This window comes from Podarcis filfolensis (assembly GCF_964270895.1).
Source record: "Podarcis filfolensis genome assembly, chromosome: 7".
NCBI lineage: Eukaryota > Metazoa > Chordata > Lepidosauria > Squamata > Lacertidae > Podarcis > Podarcis filfolensis.
The window spans coordinates 39,430,738-39,449,087 of NC_139603.1; the positions used below are offsets into that span (position 1 = coordinate 39,430,738).

The 18,350-nt window shown below is 42.5% G+C and overlaps 1 protein-coding gene across 1 annotated transcript in view; it reads right to left on the reverse strand.

Moving 5' to 3' along the window:
- Positions 1-17,740, reverse strand: part of DOK6 (docking protein 6) — a 183,983-nt gene extending 166,243 nt beyond the window's left edge. Inside the window, exon 1 of the mRNA XM_083622655.1 lies at positions 16,952-17,740. Within this exon, the coding sequence (XP_083478781.1) occupies positions 16,952-17,017 (66 nt within the window). The 5' untranslated portion in view covers positions 17,018-17,740. The remainder of the gene's footprint in view (positions 1-16,951) is intronic.
- Between the last annotated feature and the right edge of the window lie 610 nt (positions 17,741-18,350).

Consider the following 18,350-nt stretch of genomic DNA (forward strand, 5'->3'; position numbering starts at 1 on the left):
AAATAGTCATTAATTAGGGTCAGAATATGTTAAAATATTATACGATATTGATTCATCTTTGCTTACCAACTCTCTCTCACCTTTCTTAACAAAGGTGGCTGGGAGGTGGAGATAGAAAGTCTTAAAATAGAAAGACAGAAAGTCTTAAAAAGATAAAAGAACACAAACAACAGAGTTCTCTACTAGGATCAGTACTATTTAACCACAGTCCAGGGCAGTGTTAAGGAACCCCTTTCCACCCAAGGGCAGCATTTCTGTGTCTGGGCACATGCATAAATAGTCAGAACAACAAATGTGCAGTATTCTAGTTGCTACACAATCACACTATCCTTCACCCAGGCAAGTGGGAAGCATGATCAAAAGTTCAATATACTTTACAGTCCTCGGGAAATTACATTACAGTCCTGGGGAGGGTGTAGAGCAGGGCTGGTGAGGAGTGTGGCCTGGGGAGAGTTCTGATTATCCCCACACCTTAGTTTTAAATGTGGACTGATTAATTAGCTTGACTTCTTTTTCACACAAACATCCATGTAGAACGAATTCAATCATTGTTTCATCTACAGCTGCATTGGAATATGACCTGCTTCAGAAATTATTTCTTCACTCAAACATTAACCTGATGGTTCATGTCAGTTGAATAGCACCTGCCCTGTAATTCAACGGTTATAGCCTTCCAGGCATGGAGGCTGCATCTTGGCTTATCTATATCCTTTTGTCAAGGGTGCATAGGATTGGGAGAAAAGCATGCAAAACTAAGTGCCGGTGATGCAGTCACTATCAGCACAAGTGTTGCACAAGCATACTGGCCAAGTATGACCCTCTTTACACTATCCTACAGGATAAATCCAACTAAGTCATACACCAAGTAAACTAACTGAAATCAATCAACTTGACTAACTTAAGTCTATTTCAGTGCATCTAAGTCTTGGTTGGACAGAACCCTAATAGTCTTTCATGGCAGCTGTAACTAGTATGGTCACATTTAAGATTCTACATATAGACAGAATTGTCCCTATATGCTAGGACTGAATCTAGCCTTGCTAGAAACCACACAAATAACAAGTTTCCACATGGCAGTTAAAAATGCCAAGTAATTTATCAGATTGGGCTGATACAATGGCTCTTTTTCCTGTCTTGGGCTGAATCTACACACGGGAAAAATGCTGTAAAGTGGATCATTATAAGAAAAGAAAAGAAACCCCTATGTAAAATCACATAAAGTTTTTTGCTCTACAGCACCATCTAGTGTTGTATCTTTACAATAGAGTTACGATGATATAACTGACAAAGTGTATAGCCCTTGAATCTAGAATCTAAATATCCACAGCACTCTTTACACATCTCCTTGCATTTTGCCATAACAAACAGACCAATAAGTTAATGTTATTTGAGATACACACACACACACACAACTTTATTTCTAGCTATAATTCTAGAATAATGCCTAGAAGGCAGGCAAACTATGCTAACAAAAGCTGCAATTTTGAATAAAACATGCAAGCATAATTAATGTTGACATATTGAAAGGGACATCTATTTAACACTGGTTAAATTATTTTCTTGCTTACAGATAACAAAAGAACAGATGTTGGAACAGTAAGATTGTCATAATGTGACATCGCTGGAATACTTTTGATATGCAAGAAGTTTCATGTGGCTGAGGGGCAGCTCCAAAGGCATGACACTACAAGCCTTTATGCATAGACACGGCAACTCATTTGACTACACATCTGTAGCAATAAAGAGATCAGGACTCACTCATCCACCAAGACAGACAGAACATTTGCCCTAGGCATGGCTCCTGCAATGGGTGCTCAGCAGTCAGTTGATGTGCCATTGTTCAGACAATGTTAAAAGATATTCTGACTGCTTGGCACCATATAAATCTTCAGCTACTTCCAAGTCGCACACGAGCAGCTTTAGCCATGCCCTTCTTTTGCCAGCAAATGCTCAGATTGCATCACTGTTTGCTTTTTATAAAATGACAGTGTTTGTGCATGCGTGTAAACACACACATGGCAGTCAATAATTGCTGGAACCCCATGCAAAGCCAAAAAAGAGGCAATTCCCAGGCTCCAGTGACTTGACCACATACTCCATAGATGCCTCCTAATATGCTTTTCTCAGAGCACTCCCCACATCTTCAAACACCATTCAGTAGAAAAAGCCAGTGGATGCAGACAAAGGTAGTGACCCTTTTACGGAACAGGAGGAGGGGCTTACATTTTGACTGCCTAACTCATAGACAAAGCTCTGCCAGTTGCTCCAAGATAATTACTGAGAGAGCTTGCATTTTCTGCCTCAGCTCTAGGATCAGTGAATGCAATCTCCAACCAGCAACTTAGTCCTAATCCAAGGTCTTGGCCTTGCCTTACTTTCCCATTTGTTCCAAAGCCCCATATCTACAAATTACTATGTGGCTTGATCCTCGGTTTTCTCTTGGTGGTGGACATCACTATGTACTCAGGATAGCAATTCCTGTATCCGATGCAGTGTACTGTAGTCTATGAAAGATTATAATAGGCTATAATAAACTTGTGGATTTTTTAAAAGATACTTTAAAGCCTTTTCGTTTTATTGTCACAAGAAATGAAATTACCTTCATGTGGAATTTTACCTTTATCCTTAATTCAATCCATGAAACTGCTTCTGCTTAACACAAACATATCCAACCAGTTAACATCAACTGGCTGTCTTGTGGGGTCTACCAGAATGAGTTTCATCCACATTCTGCATGTAGCGAAACGGCCACATTGTGAGTAACACAAACATTTTGAGTATCGATTGAGGGGGATGTCTGTGGTAACTTTTGTTTTCAGGGTTTTGGGTTTTTTTAAGCATAAAGTGCTACACAATTGCACATCAAATGCAGTAGGGAAACTCCATAAAACCTCTATGCAAAATAAATTAAGGAAAGAAAGTTGCAAGACCCAGAAGCCAAATGATTTGCATTCTATGGCTCACTGTACTTAAAACAATGTTGCTAAAAGTCTAAGCACACAGACTATTCAGTCCTCTAGGTTTCATGGTAATGGGCAACACCACATTCAGCTACATAGGAATACAAGCAGCAATAACAAAGAGCAGACAATTTTGCGGGGCTGTAAACTCCACTCAGAGACACCTATGTCAGTATCTATTTCAATCTCTGCCCAAACACACCTTTTACCATCTGAGCAGGCACCTGCATGTTTAGCCACAGGTTTGAACAGCAAGGCATGATGTCAGTCCATGGGTTGCACATTATTAGGTGCTTGCCCCATGATTGCTACTCTGACTGAACATTTAGATAACCCTAGAGGTATGTATACTCTAAAAACCCATCCAGGAATCCAAGCACCAAAGAAACTCAAATTGCTGCAAGCAGCCTCTAATCATAATTGCAAGTCAGCTTTGCTTTTTGAACATTCATGAGACTGTGTTTTTCTGCACAGATTTACAGCAACAGAAAACAACCCTGCAAGATCTCAAAATCCCAGAGATTTGGCAGGCCTTTACTAGGAACTGGGTCTTTGGTGTGGTAGGCCCCTGTCTTGTGGCACTCCTTGCCAATGGAGGAGTTGGTAGGAGTCATCCCTGCTTGCTTTCAGAAATCTCTAAAAACTGCATTATTCTAAACCTGAAAGTCTTTGACAACCAGCTTTTACTCAAGTGTTTGCCATTTTTACTCTAGTATCGTGTGCATATTTAAATAATAAATAAATAAAACAATCACACCCAGATCAACCATACAAAGCTGTGGTTAAGGAAACTCCCCAGTTAATCACATAATCCAAGCACACAAAACCATAGATGGAGATTATCCTCCAGATATTGCTCCTTTCATAATAGTTACTGAAACATCCAGCATGACATAAGTTAAAGACCAGAGATTGTGCTGCATCTGATTTTCACTCCTGTCAATCAAGAACTCTTTACACTAACAGACAGCAGCCTGGAAGTCACTTCCACATATGCTCCAGGGGCATGGATGTAAATACCATGACCACATGGACAGGGTCAATCAGGCTTCTCCTCCTCACATAATCGGAACTCCGCCAGGAGGAAAATAAATTTATTCACCAACAAGCTGCTTTAAACATATGATTATAACCATAGAGAGTCTGCTCCGATACTGCTGGGAGCACATGCAAATACGCCTCAGTCAGCATTTTTTTAAAAAGAAAAATAACAGCACTCAGATTTCAAAAGAATAGGCTATGATTTACTGACAAATGCCTTGGAATGTAATTACACTGCATATGGTGTATTAGTCTATGGTAAAACTAGGGACAACCTTTTCATTGGCAAAATGAGACTCCTTCACATGGTGCCTGCTATTCCACAACCAGCCATCAAATTGTAACTTTAAAACTTTCCCCCCAACGTTAAGCATCATTTGTCACCGCCGCAATGCCAAAGGTACTTTCATGACCATCCCACTCAGAATGCCCCTCTCTGAGGGAAGACTCTCTAGGTCTAGCTATAGTGAGGCAGAGAGGGATAAGACACAGGTGAAGCACCTCACTAGGTGCAGCTGCTACACTAAAGCAGCAGCAAAAACTGAAGGAGGGGGCACTGCTGTCATCACGATGAAAAAATGAGAGATGTCGGTAGTAAGAGATACAAAGGAGTGGCCCTTGGTAAAATCTAATTTACTGACCAATCGCTGCCTTTTACTAGGCCTACAGGATTGTTGCATTCATTTTAATAATTCTCCGTAAATGAAAGCAGGAGGAGGACTTACTCAAAACTGAGTGACATTTGCCTCTAGGGATAACACTTTCACTCAGCATGCCAATAAAAAGCAAAGTTGTGAGGCAGCTGGCATACAGAAGTAAATAATCAAATATTTCTGACTGCTTTTAACTAACAGCTTGAAATTTTTGTGTTCTTCTAGGGAACGACAGCTTCAATAATGCCCTGAATCTTTAGAGCTTCGTGTACAACAATCCAAGGAATCCAATCCCGGCAAAGGAATTTTTAGCTGATAAAAATGTGATACGTGAATTTTAAATCTGAAAGCAAAGCTTACAATTCAGTAAATTTATGTAGCAGTAGGGGATGGGGGAGAAATTAGATTCAGTTCACATTTAAAGGTGCACAACCCTAGTTCACACTTACTGAAATACAGGCATTCTTCAAAATCCCTAATTTTCAAATGCCATTCTCCAGCCAAGTAATGTGTACAAAAATACATATATTGGGGTACAGTGTTCTTACAAATGTATCTATTAATGAAGATATGAAACTGCATGTTTGTATGTTAGGGGAAATTGCTATGCAAAACTGAGTATATTGATCAAAACTGCATACAAACATAAGATTGCTAGGAGAAATCTGCAGTAAAATCCTGCTGGGTTTTCTTGAGGACTTTTAAAAAAAATGTATACTTATGTAGAAATGTGGAGAAATGAACTTAAGATTGGAAAAATGAGAGAGAGAAGACAAAACGGACAGATCCCCACCAACCGCCGTAGGATTAATCAAACGTAAAACACATATACTCTTAATTCCTTCTGAGATTCCCATGACAAACCCTCCAAGTGTCCCTATTTTTCAGGGACATCCCTGATTTAGAGAAGCTGTCCTGGTTTCTGATTTGATCCCAGAATGTCCCACTTTTCCTTAGGATGTCCCTATTTTCATTGGAGAAATGTTGGCGAGTATGGAGTTATCCAGAGCCATCTGAAGGCAAGAATGGGAAGAACCAGAGATCTGTTCAAGAAAATTGGAGATATGAAAGGAACATTTCGTACAAAGATTACCATAATAAAGGACAAAAGTGGTAAGGACCTAACAGAAGCAGAAGACATCAAGAAGAGGTGGCAAGAATACACAGAGGAATTATACCAGAAAGATATGGATGTCTCGTACACCCCAGGTAGTGTGGTTGCTGACCTTGAGCCAGACATCCTGGAAAGTGAAGTCAAATGGGCCTTAGAAAGCACTGCAAATAACAAGGCCAGTGGAAGTGATGGTATTCCAGCTGAACTATTTAAAATTTTAAAAGATGATGCTGTTAAGGTGCTACACTCAATATGCCAGCAAATTTGGAAAACTCAGCAGTGGCCAGAAGATTGGAGAAGATCAGTCTACATCCCAATCCCAAAGAAGGGCAGTGCCAAAGAATGCTCCAACTACCGCACAATTGCACTCATTTCACACGCTAGCAAGGTTATGCTTAAAATTCTACAAGGAAGGCTCAAACAGTATGTGGATCGAGAACTCCCAGAAGTGCAAGCTGGATTTAGAAGAGGCAGAGGAACCAGAGACCAAATTGCAAACATGTGCTGGATTATGGAGAAAGCTAGAGAGTTCCAGAAAGACATCTACTTCTGCTTCATTGACTATGCAAAAGCCTTTGACTGTGTCGACCACAGCAAACTATGGCAAGTTCTTAAAGAAATGGGAGTGCCTGATCACCTCATCTGTCTCCTGAGAAATCTCTATGTGGGACAAGAAGCTACAGTTAGAACTGGATATGGAACAACTGATTGGTTCAAAATTGGGAAAGGCGTACGACAAGGCTGTATTTTGTCTCCCTGCTTATTTAATTTATACGCAGAATACATCATGCGAAAGGCTGGGCTGGATGAATCCCAAGCTGGAATTAAGATTGCCGGAAGAAATATCAACAACCTCAGATATGCAGATGACACAACCTTGATGGCAGAAAGTGAGGAGGAATTAAAGAACCTTTTAATGAGGGTGAAAGAGGAGAGTGCAAAATATGGTCTGAAGCTCAACATCAAAAAAACGAAGATCATGGCCACTGGTCCCATCACCTCCTGGCAAATAGAAAGGGAAGAAATGGAGGCAGTGAGAGATTTTACTTTCTTGGGCTCCATGATCACTGCAGATGGTGACAGCAGCCACGAAATTAAAAGACGCCTGCTTCTTGGGAGAAGGGCAATGACAGGCCTAGACAGCATCTTGAGAAGTAGAGACGTCACCTTGCCAACAAAGGTCCGTATAGTTAAAGCCATGGTTTTCCCAGTAGTGATGTATGGAAGTGAGAGCTGGACCATAAAGAAGGCTGATCGCCGAAGAATTGATGCTTTTGAATTATGGTGCTGGAGAAGACTCTTGAGAGTCCCATGGACTGCAAGAAGATCAAATGCATCCATTCTTAATGAAATCAGCCCTGAGTGCTCACTGGAAGGACAGATCGTGAAGCTGAGGCTCCAGTACTTTGGCCACCTCATGAGAAGAGAAGACTCCCTGGAGAAGACACTGATGCTGGGAAAGATGGAGGGCACAAGGAGAAGGGGGCGACAGAGGATGAGATGGTTGGATAGTGTTTTCGAGGTTACCAGCATGAGTTTGACTAAACTGCGGGAGGTAGTGGAGGACAGAGGTGCCTGGCGTGCTCTGGTCCATGGGGTCACGAAGAGTCGGACACGACTAAACGACTAAACAACAACAAATCTGAAGGCAATCCTGTATAGGGAAGTTGTTTTAATGTTTAATGTTTTATTATGTTTTTATACATGTTGGAAGCAGCCCAGAGCGCCTGGGGCAACCCAATAAGATGTGTGGGGTATAAATAATAAAATTATCATTATAGAATGGGACGTCCCTTTTCCATTGGAGAAATGTTGGAGGGTATGCTATGAATGCAACTTGATCCAGTAATCTGCTTCAGATATTTCTTTCAATATTTATAGAGCGCCCTTCTGGCTTTCCCTTCATATGCTGGCTCCCAAAACATTAAAACAAAACACTTGATGCTAAGTGCATAAAAGGGACTTCCTTGTCCAGATAATCTTCCCCATTCACTTCTATGAAAAAAAATCTACCTAAAGAAAACAAACCTATGCAAGCAGCCATTGCTATCATAATTAGCATGGACTTTCACACATGCATAAGTGCATGTAACTCTTTGGAACAGGGCATCTACCAACAAAGGCTAATATCTCAGAATATACTCTTGTATGTCCCTAAGGCAGATAGACACGTGAGGTGGTTTGCAATACAGTTGTACCTCCGTTTACGTAACCCTCTGGTTATGTAAACTTCAGGATGTGCGTGTGGCAAACCCGGAAGTATTTTACCGGGTTTCGCTGCTTCTGTGTATGCGCAGAAGCAGTCTTCAGGTTGTAGAAACCTCGGGATCTGACCGGACCTCCGGAACAGATCCCATCCGCAAACGGAGGTACCACTGTACCCAGTGTGAACCAGGCTCCCACCAGGCTCCCTTCAGTTTGCATCCATTTCAATTTGTATTTATAACAATTGTTCATCGTATAACTGCTCTGAATTGTTGACAAATAGTATCAAGTTGTTCTTTAACTTTCCTTCTCCCTGTTGCAGGATAAGCCTATTTTCATAGAGTGTAGGATTAAAAATCCTCTGTCATTCCTGCTTTAGTTCTGCATGTTGGTAGAACTGATGGTAGGAGAAATGAACATTTGAAGTGGTACCTTGAAATTAATGTAATACTTTCTGTCTTAAATGCAGAGTTGGGTTTGAGTGGGAACATCTCCTTTCAGTAGAAGGCTTTTAATCCTGGAGAACAGGGGTCCTCAAATGTTACCCCAGGAATCACTTGAAAATTGCTGAAAGCCTTGATAGAACACTTAATATTTTTTTCTGACTGTTGTAGCAATTGCAATGCACTGCGCTATATGATGTATGAGTTTTAACTGTGTTTTTTTCAGACACACCACAGATCCGTGGTATCCTTGAAGCAGAGGCTCCCACTGGATGAAGGCAGGAAGAAGCATTTTTTGCTGTTTTTCTCTGCAACCTTTCTGACGGTCTTACAGAACTGCAGACTAAATTTTCAGGGGGTGCAAGGGTCTGCAGGGGGAAATGGCAAAAGTTACCTCTTCCACCACAGGAAGAAACACTTGCGTCCAAACATGGAGTAAAGAATTCAACAAGCTGTAAACCAAGGAATACCTACCATCTTGTCTTATATCCAAAAGATAGGTTTGTCCCGTTTTCTCCAGAAGTGAGATATATAAATTAGAACAAAAAGAGGAAGTAAGTATATTAAGACTTCTATTAGCATTCAGTGGTTCCCCCCCTAACTTGCTTTTCAGAAAGTTAACAATATTATTCCTTCAGTACTAGAACACTTTCACCCAAGTGATCATTTAACAGTCACTCCATGGGTTGCATTAGATCAGAAAACCTTTAATTTGATTCCCAGCCAAGGTTTACTCAACCATAAAGAAAGATGGAATATAACAAAAACACTGAAAGAATTTCTATAATGGATTGGCCACCTGCCTGAAAGAGAGCAAAAGCAGCTATGTTTTCTATGAGATTTATATTAAAACTTGCATGAGCCTTTGTGGGACTACTTTCCTCATATCTGCTTCACAAAAAAATGTTGATTTTTAAAACATGAACTTTTTACTTTTTTGAAAGATGGAATCCACCTTCTCAAGGAATATTCAAATCATGACAGTTTGTGTAACTCATAAGCATTACTGAAGCATCATGTTATGACTTCAAGCCTTAGCCTTTTTTTTTTTTACAAAATTCTCATTTTTCTGAACAAATGCATGGTATTAGAGGTATAACTGTGTAGATTTGATTGTTTTTATAGATGAGCCATTCCTGAAATCATCTGAATGAAGTTCTGTATTCTTCAGCATTTGAAATGAGTTATGAAAATATAGGAAACTGCCTTATACAAAGTCCATTTAATTCAGTGTTGTCTCTACTGACAGCACTGGCTCTCCAAGGTTCAAGAGAGGAACCTTTCCCAGTAGCCATTAATGCTGGTGATTGAACCTGGCACACAACTTACCCATCAAAGTATGTGCTCTCCCACCAAACATCCCTCTTAAATTATCAAGGCAAATAAACACCAAGTTTCCATATGGTGTATAATGACATGACTTCCCAATGCATTCTGAAACATTTACTGCCAAACATACTTCTCTGTCTACAGTTGCACACAGTGCTGATCTTGGGTCCTAAGACTCAGGTTTCAGAGGGATGTCTTCGGCCCTCCTGAATTAATGGCCTTCCCAGCAACTGGGGAGACTGAATCAGCTCCTTATTCCCAACAATTCCATTTTCTAATACATTCACACTCACACTGTGCTGGTCCAAGACATTTTGGAGTCTGAAGTGTCCAATTGTTCTACTCTGTTAGGACTGACACTAAAAAAAGTCTTGCTGAACTTGACACCAGTTCCTGCCTTCATCCACCCTTCCATCATAGTGCTCTATGGCAGGGCAAATCCTGCAAACACATATATCAGGTGAAGAGTGAGAACCATATTTAAGCTTTCCCTTCCTCTCATCATTTTTCACAGTACTGATTGCCGGTTATTACTGGCCATCTATTAGATCTTCAGAATTGCCTAATGCTGCTTCCTTTAAAAGAAAAACAGTTACATTCACATAATAATCACACTGTATGGTGGAGAGAGGAATAAAGTTTTCCAGTGTTCTATGCCCTTTTAATATGTGGGTTTTTTGGGGGGCGGTATTGGGTTGTTGTTTATGTTTGGATTATATATCTTGTGGTTTTATATTTTGATTTTGTTCTGTGAACTTCCCGGAGACCTCCGGGTATAGAGCAGTATATAAATAAAATAAATAATAATAATAATGTTATGGCAGCTGTTTGGAAACTGTACTGGGGAAGACATAATATCTCCTCAATGGAAGTGTTATCTAGGTGAAAGGTATCCAGGCTGCCCAAACAAACAAACAAATAAATAAGAATTATGCTTTGATGGACCCTGAGAGTCATTGCATAGCTTTAACTTGTTCCAGTTCAAACATGTTGTTGCTTTCAGACATTACAAATTAGCCCTTCATTCAATTAGATTGCAACCGCCACTGGCAAAAATGTTCATTCACATTACAATGCCTCTTTGCCAATTTCTCTTCTACACCCATTAACATAAATGGTATAAAATACATTCCAAGGTAGTTCAAGCATTGTGTACAAAATATACTTCATACAGAACCATTACTTTTATTGTTGATTGTATGGGCTTAAGCACCAAAAATACAGTTTTCTCTGATTGGCCCACTGATCGGCATCATTACCACTTGTTAACAAAAGACTTTGGGGTTTGGTCTTTGCGCTTTTGATTATGACCTCTTTCACAGTTTCTATGTTTGTGTCTGTATGCGCATGCGCGCGCGCACACACAACTACATATAGAGAATGGGATCTCAGAATTCCAACTTGCAACAGAAATCTCTGTACTCTTTCAAAAGCTTTACAAGTCCTAATACATCACTATTTTCCATCACACGAAAACGGTAGTATCATGATGAGTAAAGAAATATTGAGCATACCCCAAATATTTCCTCTGTGCCAATGGCATATCTAGTTTCTATATAAAGCATTATCAGATTTATTTCCCTTATTGTATGAAGTATGAAAAATTCTTGTTTCCCAATAAGGTTTTCTGTGTTCCATTGTTCTACTGAACTAATGTCATCCTGCCCTGGCATCAAGCAGCAATAATACTAACCTTCTAAGGCCTGCTGAGATTTAGTGATTACTTCCCAAGACATTGTTTGACACTGCCATTCAGTTTAAAACATTATTTTGGGGGTGGTGTCTATCCAGCCAAAGAGCATGAAGGAACCTTTCTACCTTGATTTAAGCTGCTTAAAAACACACACATTCATGTCAGCTGTACCGCAATAGTCTGTAATTGGGATTCCAACAACCCCACTGTGTTCTCTCAGAATTAACAGCCCTGTCAAGATAGCGAAATGTTCCAAAGGTCAATTTATGATTATTCTTCCCTTAGCCTTGAACACCCTTTCTGCAAAGAAAAGCACAGCTTCCAGGGCAAAGATAATATATATTAGCACTGTGATAAGCTTCTAGCCACTTGTAGAATTTTAAATTTCACATGGCCTCTCTCTTATCTCTTTCGGAAGGGGAACACATTCATATAAATATATAAGACACAGTCCCTCGAGATAACAGTTTCAGCTTAAGCATGCAGTTTGCTGTCTGTTATATGTTCTCCTCATGTAGAGCAGGGAAATATTAAAAGTGGCTATATAAAAGAAATTGCTGCATTGCTGGGCACACTGGAACCAGGTTGTAAATTAAATCTTCTGATTGATCCTAAAACAGTACCCCCAAAATATAGAATTATTAAAAAGGAACTAGCATTTTCAACATATGCATTTCCACTGTGCCAATTCCTACCCTGGAGTAGGGATGGAAGCACCTTGAAGTCTGAAAGCCTGAATAATGCTGGTCTGTGTTGTAATAATGGACATTTGGAAGGTACCAGAAAGCCAGTTGCTAAAAGTCAACAACTGCACATAATGCTTAATATTGATGCAGAGAAGAATGATCACCCACAACCACACACCAACTCAAGTTTTCTGATATCATCTGATTCCCTCAACATATTACCCTGATTGAGAGTTCCTGATAGCCAGACAAATTGACAGAAAGGTCCATAGTCATAGGTGGAGAAAGAAAAACATTCTTGATCACAGCTGAAAACACAAAAATAACCAGATTAACTAATGAATATATCATTAAATGTTACTTTCACTCCAGTAAGGTTCTTTGCTCCTAGGGCAACTGTTTCCAAACAGTATATTCTTAATACTGTAAAACCCTTCTTGGTGCATATTTAATATAGCAAAGGCTGGTTGGATGTTCAACATTGATGGCACATCCAATGGTCATTTGCCCCACATGATCAGCACTGCTGACAGGTGCTGTCCCAATGCTCTAGGACACATCCACAGTGGCAGATGAAACACTACTATACATTATCAACATTATATTATTTATTTAAGTATTAAGTCCATTTATCTATTGCATACTGTCCTCAAATCGCAAAGCCATTTACCAGAAGGAAAATCAAATTGAAGTACATAGACATACAATAATCACAATTTCAATCGAGCAAAATGCAGATACATAAATACACAATGTCCACATTCATAATCATAATCATAACCATATCTATACAACTAAGATCAGACAAAATTACTATGCAGAATGATACAAACACCAAACCGAAAGAATATTTCAACCCACATACACTACTAAACATGTATATCCTTCCTGCAACAGATCACTGCCAAACATATAAGAACAGACTATGCAGCACTAATAGGCCAATGAACCACAAAATACTTCCCTCCCACCTCTCACCTGGGACAGGTTCAGTTTGGGACCAGTGCAGGCCCTTTGTATAAGGGGTATAAAACACCTACCATCAAATAACTCTCCACAACATGATTGTACCTCACATGGTACTGAACAAAACCCACCTACAAATGTGGACCATTTCACTTCCATGACAGTACAGCAGGCAACACATAGTGGTACACTAAACGTATTGAGCAGCAGTTGTGACTTGCATTTCCCTTTCTGTATAGGAGTACTTGTACCTCAGAAAAAATATTCACATGTTCCTCATTTGGCGAAAAGAAGCTGAATTTGCTACACGCAAGTCTGTGCAGTTATGTTTCCAGAAGATAAATAAATTAAGAGGCTTACAGTAACACCATGGACTTTACCTGTAGCGGAAACTGGATGTGTAAGAACAGAAGAAACAGTAGCATGGGAATCTTTAGTGTAGGAAGAGTATGGAATGTAGCAAGGAACTTATTTATTAGGAACATCTGTGAATACCATGTAGCCATAAGTTGGTATATACATTATAACCTTATATATTATAACTGGGCTGATTAGTGATGCCATTTGTATTTGAAAACTACAATTCTACATGTTTTACAAGGTTTTAAGTAGAAAAGTCTCATTCAGATTGTGTGTGTGTGTTGTAGTGAAGGACACCTGCGGAGAGAGCCTATCTACAATAGTGTCCCAAAAACACATTCCTTGCAGTACAAAGCTAACAGAAAAGGATGTCATCATAAAACAGCCAAGCCAACTCAAATGGTAGTCATTCAGCAAAAGACTAAGAAAAACAGTTGGATGCAAAAGTGAACTTTTCCTTTCAAGATTAATCGCCTTTGACCATCATAAAACACCTTCAAAATCAAAACCAGCATGCTGGAGAGGGTGCACCTCCACAGGCACATACCTCCACATGTGGTGGGCGTGCCCCAAAATCCAACTATTCTGGACAACAGCCATACGAGAAATATGTAAAATAACTAAGCAAGTATTAGAAATCACCCCAGAATTAGCCCTACTAAACATCTTCCAAGACAATAATGGCCATTTACACCACAAAGAACTCATAACCCACCTACTTTCAGCAGCCAGAAACACCATAACCAGACACTGGAGAGACCTGTCAGGAGTAAGCATGGACCAATGGTACCAAATAGTATGGGAAACAGCCTTACTAGAAAAATTAACCAATAAACTGAAACTGATACAGGGACAAACAGAAGAAGACGCCTTCACCCCGGTAGGGCTCCCCTTTATCACATACACAGCCCAGCAAGACTGACAAAAATCCACCAACAGCATACAAATCAATATGGCTAACCTGATCCAAAACACCCACCCACCCCACTCACACATGAAATCAAAGATCACCACAGCCAATCACAAACAAACAACCACACCCTAGGCCAACCCCAACCTCTCGCACCACCAAAGGAACACAAGTGAATAGCAGAGAACCTGCACAAGCGATGCTGACACAAAATCCCACATATATTAAGTAAAATAGAAACATTGCCACCCGACCCCACCCCCACTCACCTTCCCCCCCACCTCTCCCCCACCTCTTTCCCCTTTTTCTTCCTAATGTCTCAACAAATGAAACTGATCTGTAAAAAATGTTACTTGGAGAGAGAAAAAAGAGAGAGAGATTGCACATACTTTTGTAAACCAAGAAAACTATCAATAAAAATATTTTTTAATATATATATATATATATATATATATATATATATATATATATATATCAAAACCAGTAAGCTTAGTGAGCAGGAGGTGGCAATTGTTTATCAAGACTTGTTTATTAAAGTGTGTTACATTCTTCCCCATCAGATAAAAGGAGGGAAGAAGAAGCAAAGAACACAGATAAAATAAAAAGGAGATCTCATGTGGGTGTTAGTACATAAGAAGACCTTCGCTGAATCAGACCAAGGCCCATCTACTCCAGCAGCCATTTCCCACAATGGTCAATCTGCTAGGCTTGCAAGACATGAGGGCAAGAGACTTGTCTCACTATTGTTCCCCAAGATTGACAAACAGAGCACTGTACCACTGATCCTGGTGGCAGCGTATAACCATAATGACTAGCAGTGTTTCATAGTACAGCTCTCCACTGATAGCCTTAGTGACCACTAAGATGTCAGACAGATGTTTACATGACTTCCAAAGCAAGCAGCTTTCCAGGTATCACAATATTTCCTTGGTTTTAATTGTACTGTTGTTGTTTTCCTTTTGGCACAGGCTAATATCCTAATCGCATGGCTCAGGACTGGTTCTGTCCATGGTATCGTATCAAATCTCAGTGTATTGCTCTCAAACTATAAGTCTAATTAAACTTTAAATCAGAGGTTCATTGCATGGTTTCCACATTTGCCTTCAAGCTGGTCAATACTCCTTTTTCTTCCTAACAAATTTCTAAAGAGGTTCTTACTTTAGAGCAAAACCAGACAGTTATCATTACTACTTTTTGAAAGTGTCATAGTATCTGCCAGCTCCTAGCAAGAAGTAACATTTCTAAAGCATGTGCATGTTGAAAGTTAGGCAAATACTTCTACCAATAATTATCTCAACTTTCTCATACACCTTTCCAGGTGATTCCAACCTTTTGTCTGAAGCCAACCTTGCCTCCAAAAACTCTGAGATCGGTCAGTTGTCTAGTCACAGGGGACAGCAGCATCCATCACTGTGCCAACTCTCCTGTCCATCTGCTCAATGTACCATTATCCTTTTGCCTAGTCTAGCTAAGTCTGTATCCTCTCCACCAACGATACTAAATCAAGCATACAATTCAAAAGATGTTTTCTACCTACCATCATCACCTGTGTGCCACTCTACTCAGCAGCTACTTTTGCTTAATTTGTCTACCTTTCCTCCTACTTCTAGGCCGCTAGGAGCTATTTTGAAACCTGTAGACCTTTCAAAGCTTTTCTTCTGACAGAGTGCCTTCGAACACACCTTTCAACGCAATGCATCCAACACACACTATACAACAGGCACAAAGTTAACACAGTGCCGGGAGCTTCGACACAGCCACAATTTCAACCTGTTATAGATTTCAGCTGAATCGGAAAGAAGGTGAGCCAGGGCTTGGGGAAAATGCTTAAAGGGAACGATGCCCTTCTCCCCAGTTTGCGGGAAAGGCAGCCACGCCACAGCAGGGGTAGGGGAGTAGTGTGTGATTAACAGCACAATCCTCCACATGTTGACTCAGATCCAAGTCTCGCTGTGCTCAGTGTGACTTACTCCTTAGTCGTTCGGCTTGCCGCCTATAAAGGTGGAGGAAACGAGTTTAACAGGTGATGGGTTTCCATTGTTTCTCCGCTTAACGCGCAGGTATTTCTAACGCAGACAAGATCGGTTGTGGGCAGCGACAGCTATTCCCGATGGGCTTCTTCCCACTAAACAGGCTGCAACCCTATAAACGCCCTCAACTGGGAGTCCTGCGCCTCTGAAATCTGCTGGATCTACTCCCGAGTAAAGGCGGACAGGGATCGGGCCGCACCGCCCGGGAGCGCGATGATCGCCTCCACCTCGGCAGGCAGGCAGGCAAGCGGGCAAACACGCACGGGAGGCAAACAATAGTCGAGAGGAGGAGCAGCAGCAGCTCCATCCAAGCGCGCCTGCTGCTGCCAGCAGCCGAGGAGCCGCCGAGCCATCCCCGCACACCCACCCGCCCGACCCCCCACGCCGCCTGCCAAAGCACCGCCGCAGGAACGACAGCGGGCTGCTGGCTCGCAGCGCCGCCTTGACCAGGCGACCCCCACCTCCAACTCGGCCGCCCAGGCGCTGACAGACAGGAGCGAGAAAGAGAGAGGGCGAAAAGGGGGGAACAAAGCAAGCGCGCGCGCGCCAGGCGCCACTCACCCCGAGCTTCCTGCTGCGGATTTTCACATAGCCTTGCTTGACTATGTCGTTAAAGTTGGAGGCCATGGCCGGGGCGAGCCGGCTGCGGCGTCCCAGCTCCGTGCGCGGGGTCGCCTCCTCTCTCGCCGCCTTCTCCTCCTCTTCTCTCCAGCTGCTGCTGCTGCTGCGGAGCGCCTTTGGCCGCCGGCTCGCGAGGAGCCTCTGACATCCAGGCGGCACCGGCGGCAGAGCGGCTCCTTTTGCGCGTGCCGGGCACGCCGTGGCCCAGCGCAGCCCGCCCCCTCCCTCCTGCGGGGCGCCACGCGCAGCCCGAGAACGGCCAGGAGCGGAGGAGCGGGCGGCTCTTTCTAGCCAAGCGCGAGCAGACGGGGAGAGGCTCTTGCCGCGCCGTTGCCTGGAGCAGCCAGGGGAAGAGGACTGCTGCTGCTGCCGCCGCCGCTGTTGCTGTTGCTGCTGCTTCCCTGGCTCTTCCGCCAGCTCTCTCCCCTCCCCGGCTATTGCTTCTCTGCCGGCACCCGGAGGCTGTGGAGCTGCTCGCGCCGCCGCGCCATCCCCCCCTACAGCGCGAGCAGGGAGAGGGAGGGGGAGGGGTTCCCGCGCGCTCCCTCCCTCTTGCTCCCGCCTCACACCTCAGCTCCCCAACAACGCCAGACGAGGCGGGCGAGCAGGGGGAATGTCCGCCGCTCCCATTCCCACGCTCGCTTTCTTCCCTGGCACGCCAGCTAGCCAGCCAGCCTCCTCTTTTTTCGAGGCCAAGGCTGGGCTCCTCCTGAGGAACCTTGTTCCCCCCGGGGGCGGCGCATTTCTCCAGTCAGTTGAGAAGCACGAAGGACCCCTCACCCCACCTGGCTTCTGAGGGGTGTGTGCGAGAGAGAGACTTCTGCATAAAAAGAGGCAAAGCCAATCCATTCCTTTCCACCTGTGCGTTCAGTGCTGCGAGAGTCACACGCAGGTGTTGCTGCTGTTAGAAAAGTGCAGCTGAGGGGCACAACACAACCCTAGATTGTTTCCTGTGAACAGTAAGTCTCACTGGGTTTCCGCAGAACTTACTCTCTAGAAATCAAGTTTTGAGTAGGAGCCGGAAGATCCCATTCCATGGACACCTTCGCAAGCATGCCCCGCTGACTATATAATAAGGCTTCCTTCTGAATAATGGCACAGCATTGCACCATTAGGCTCCTGGGAATGGACATCTTCCAGAGTACAGCAGATATGTGCTGAGAAAGAGATGTGCCGTGTTCTTACTTACGCATCTTTACTTGGAAATGATCCCCATTCAGTTCAGTGGGGGGGCCTACTCCCACCTAAGTAGGCACAGGATTACAGCCTTTATTTCTTGCAACTGCAAGGAGAAACCCAAGGGTATCATTCAGGTCCTGCTTACAGACTATCCATAGGC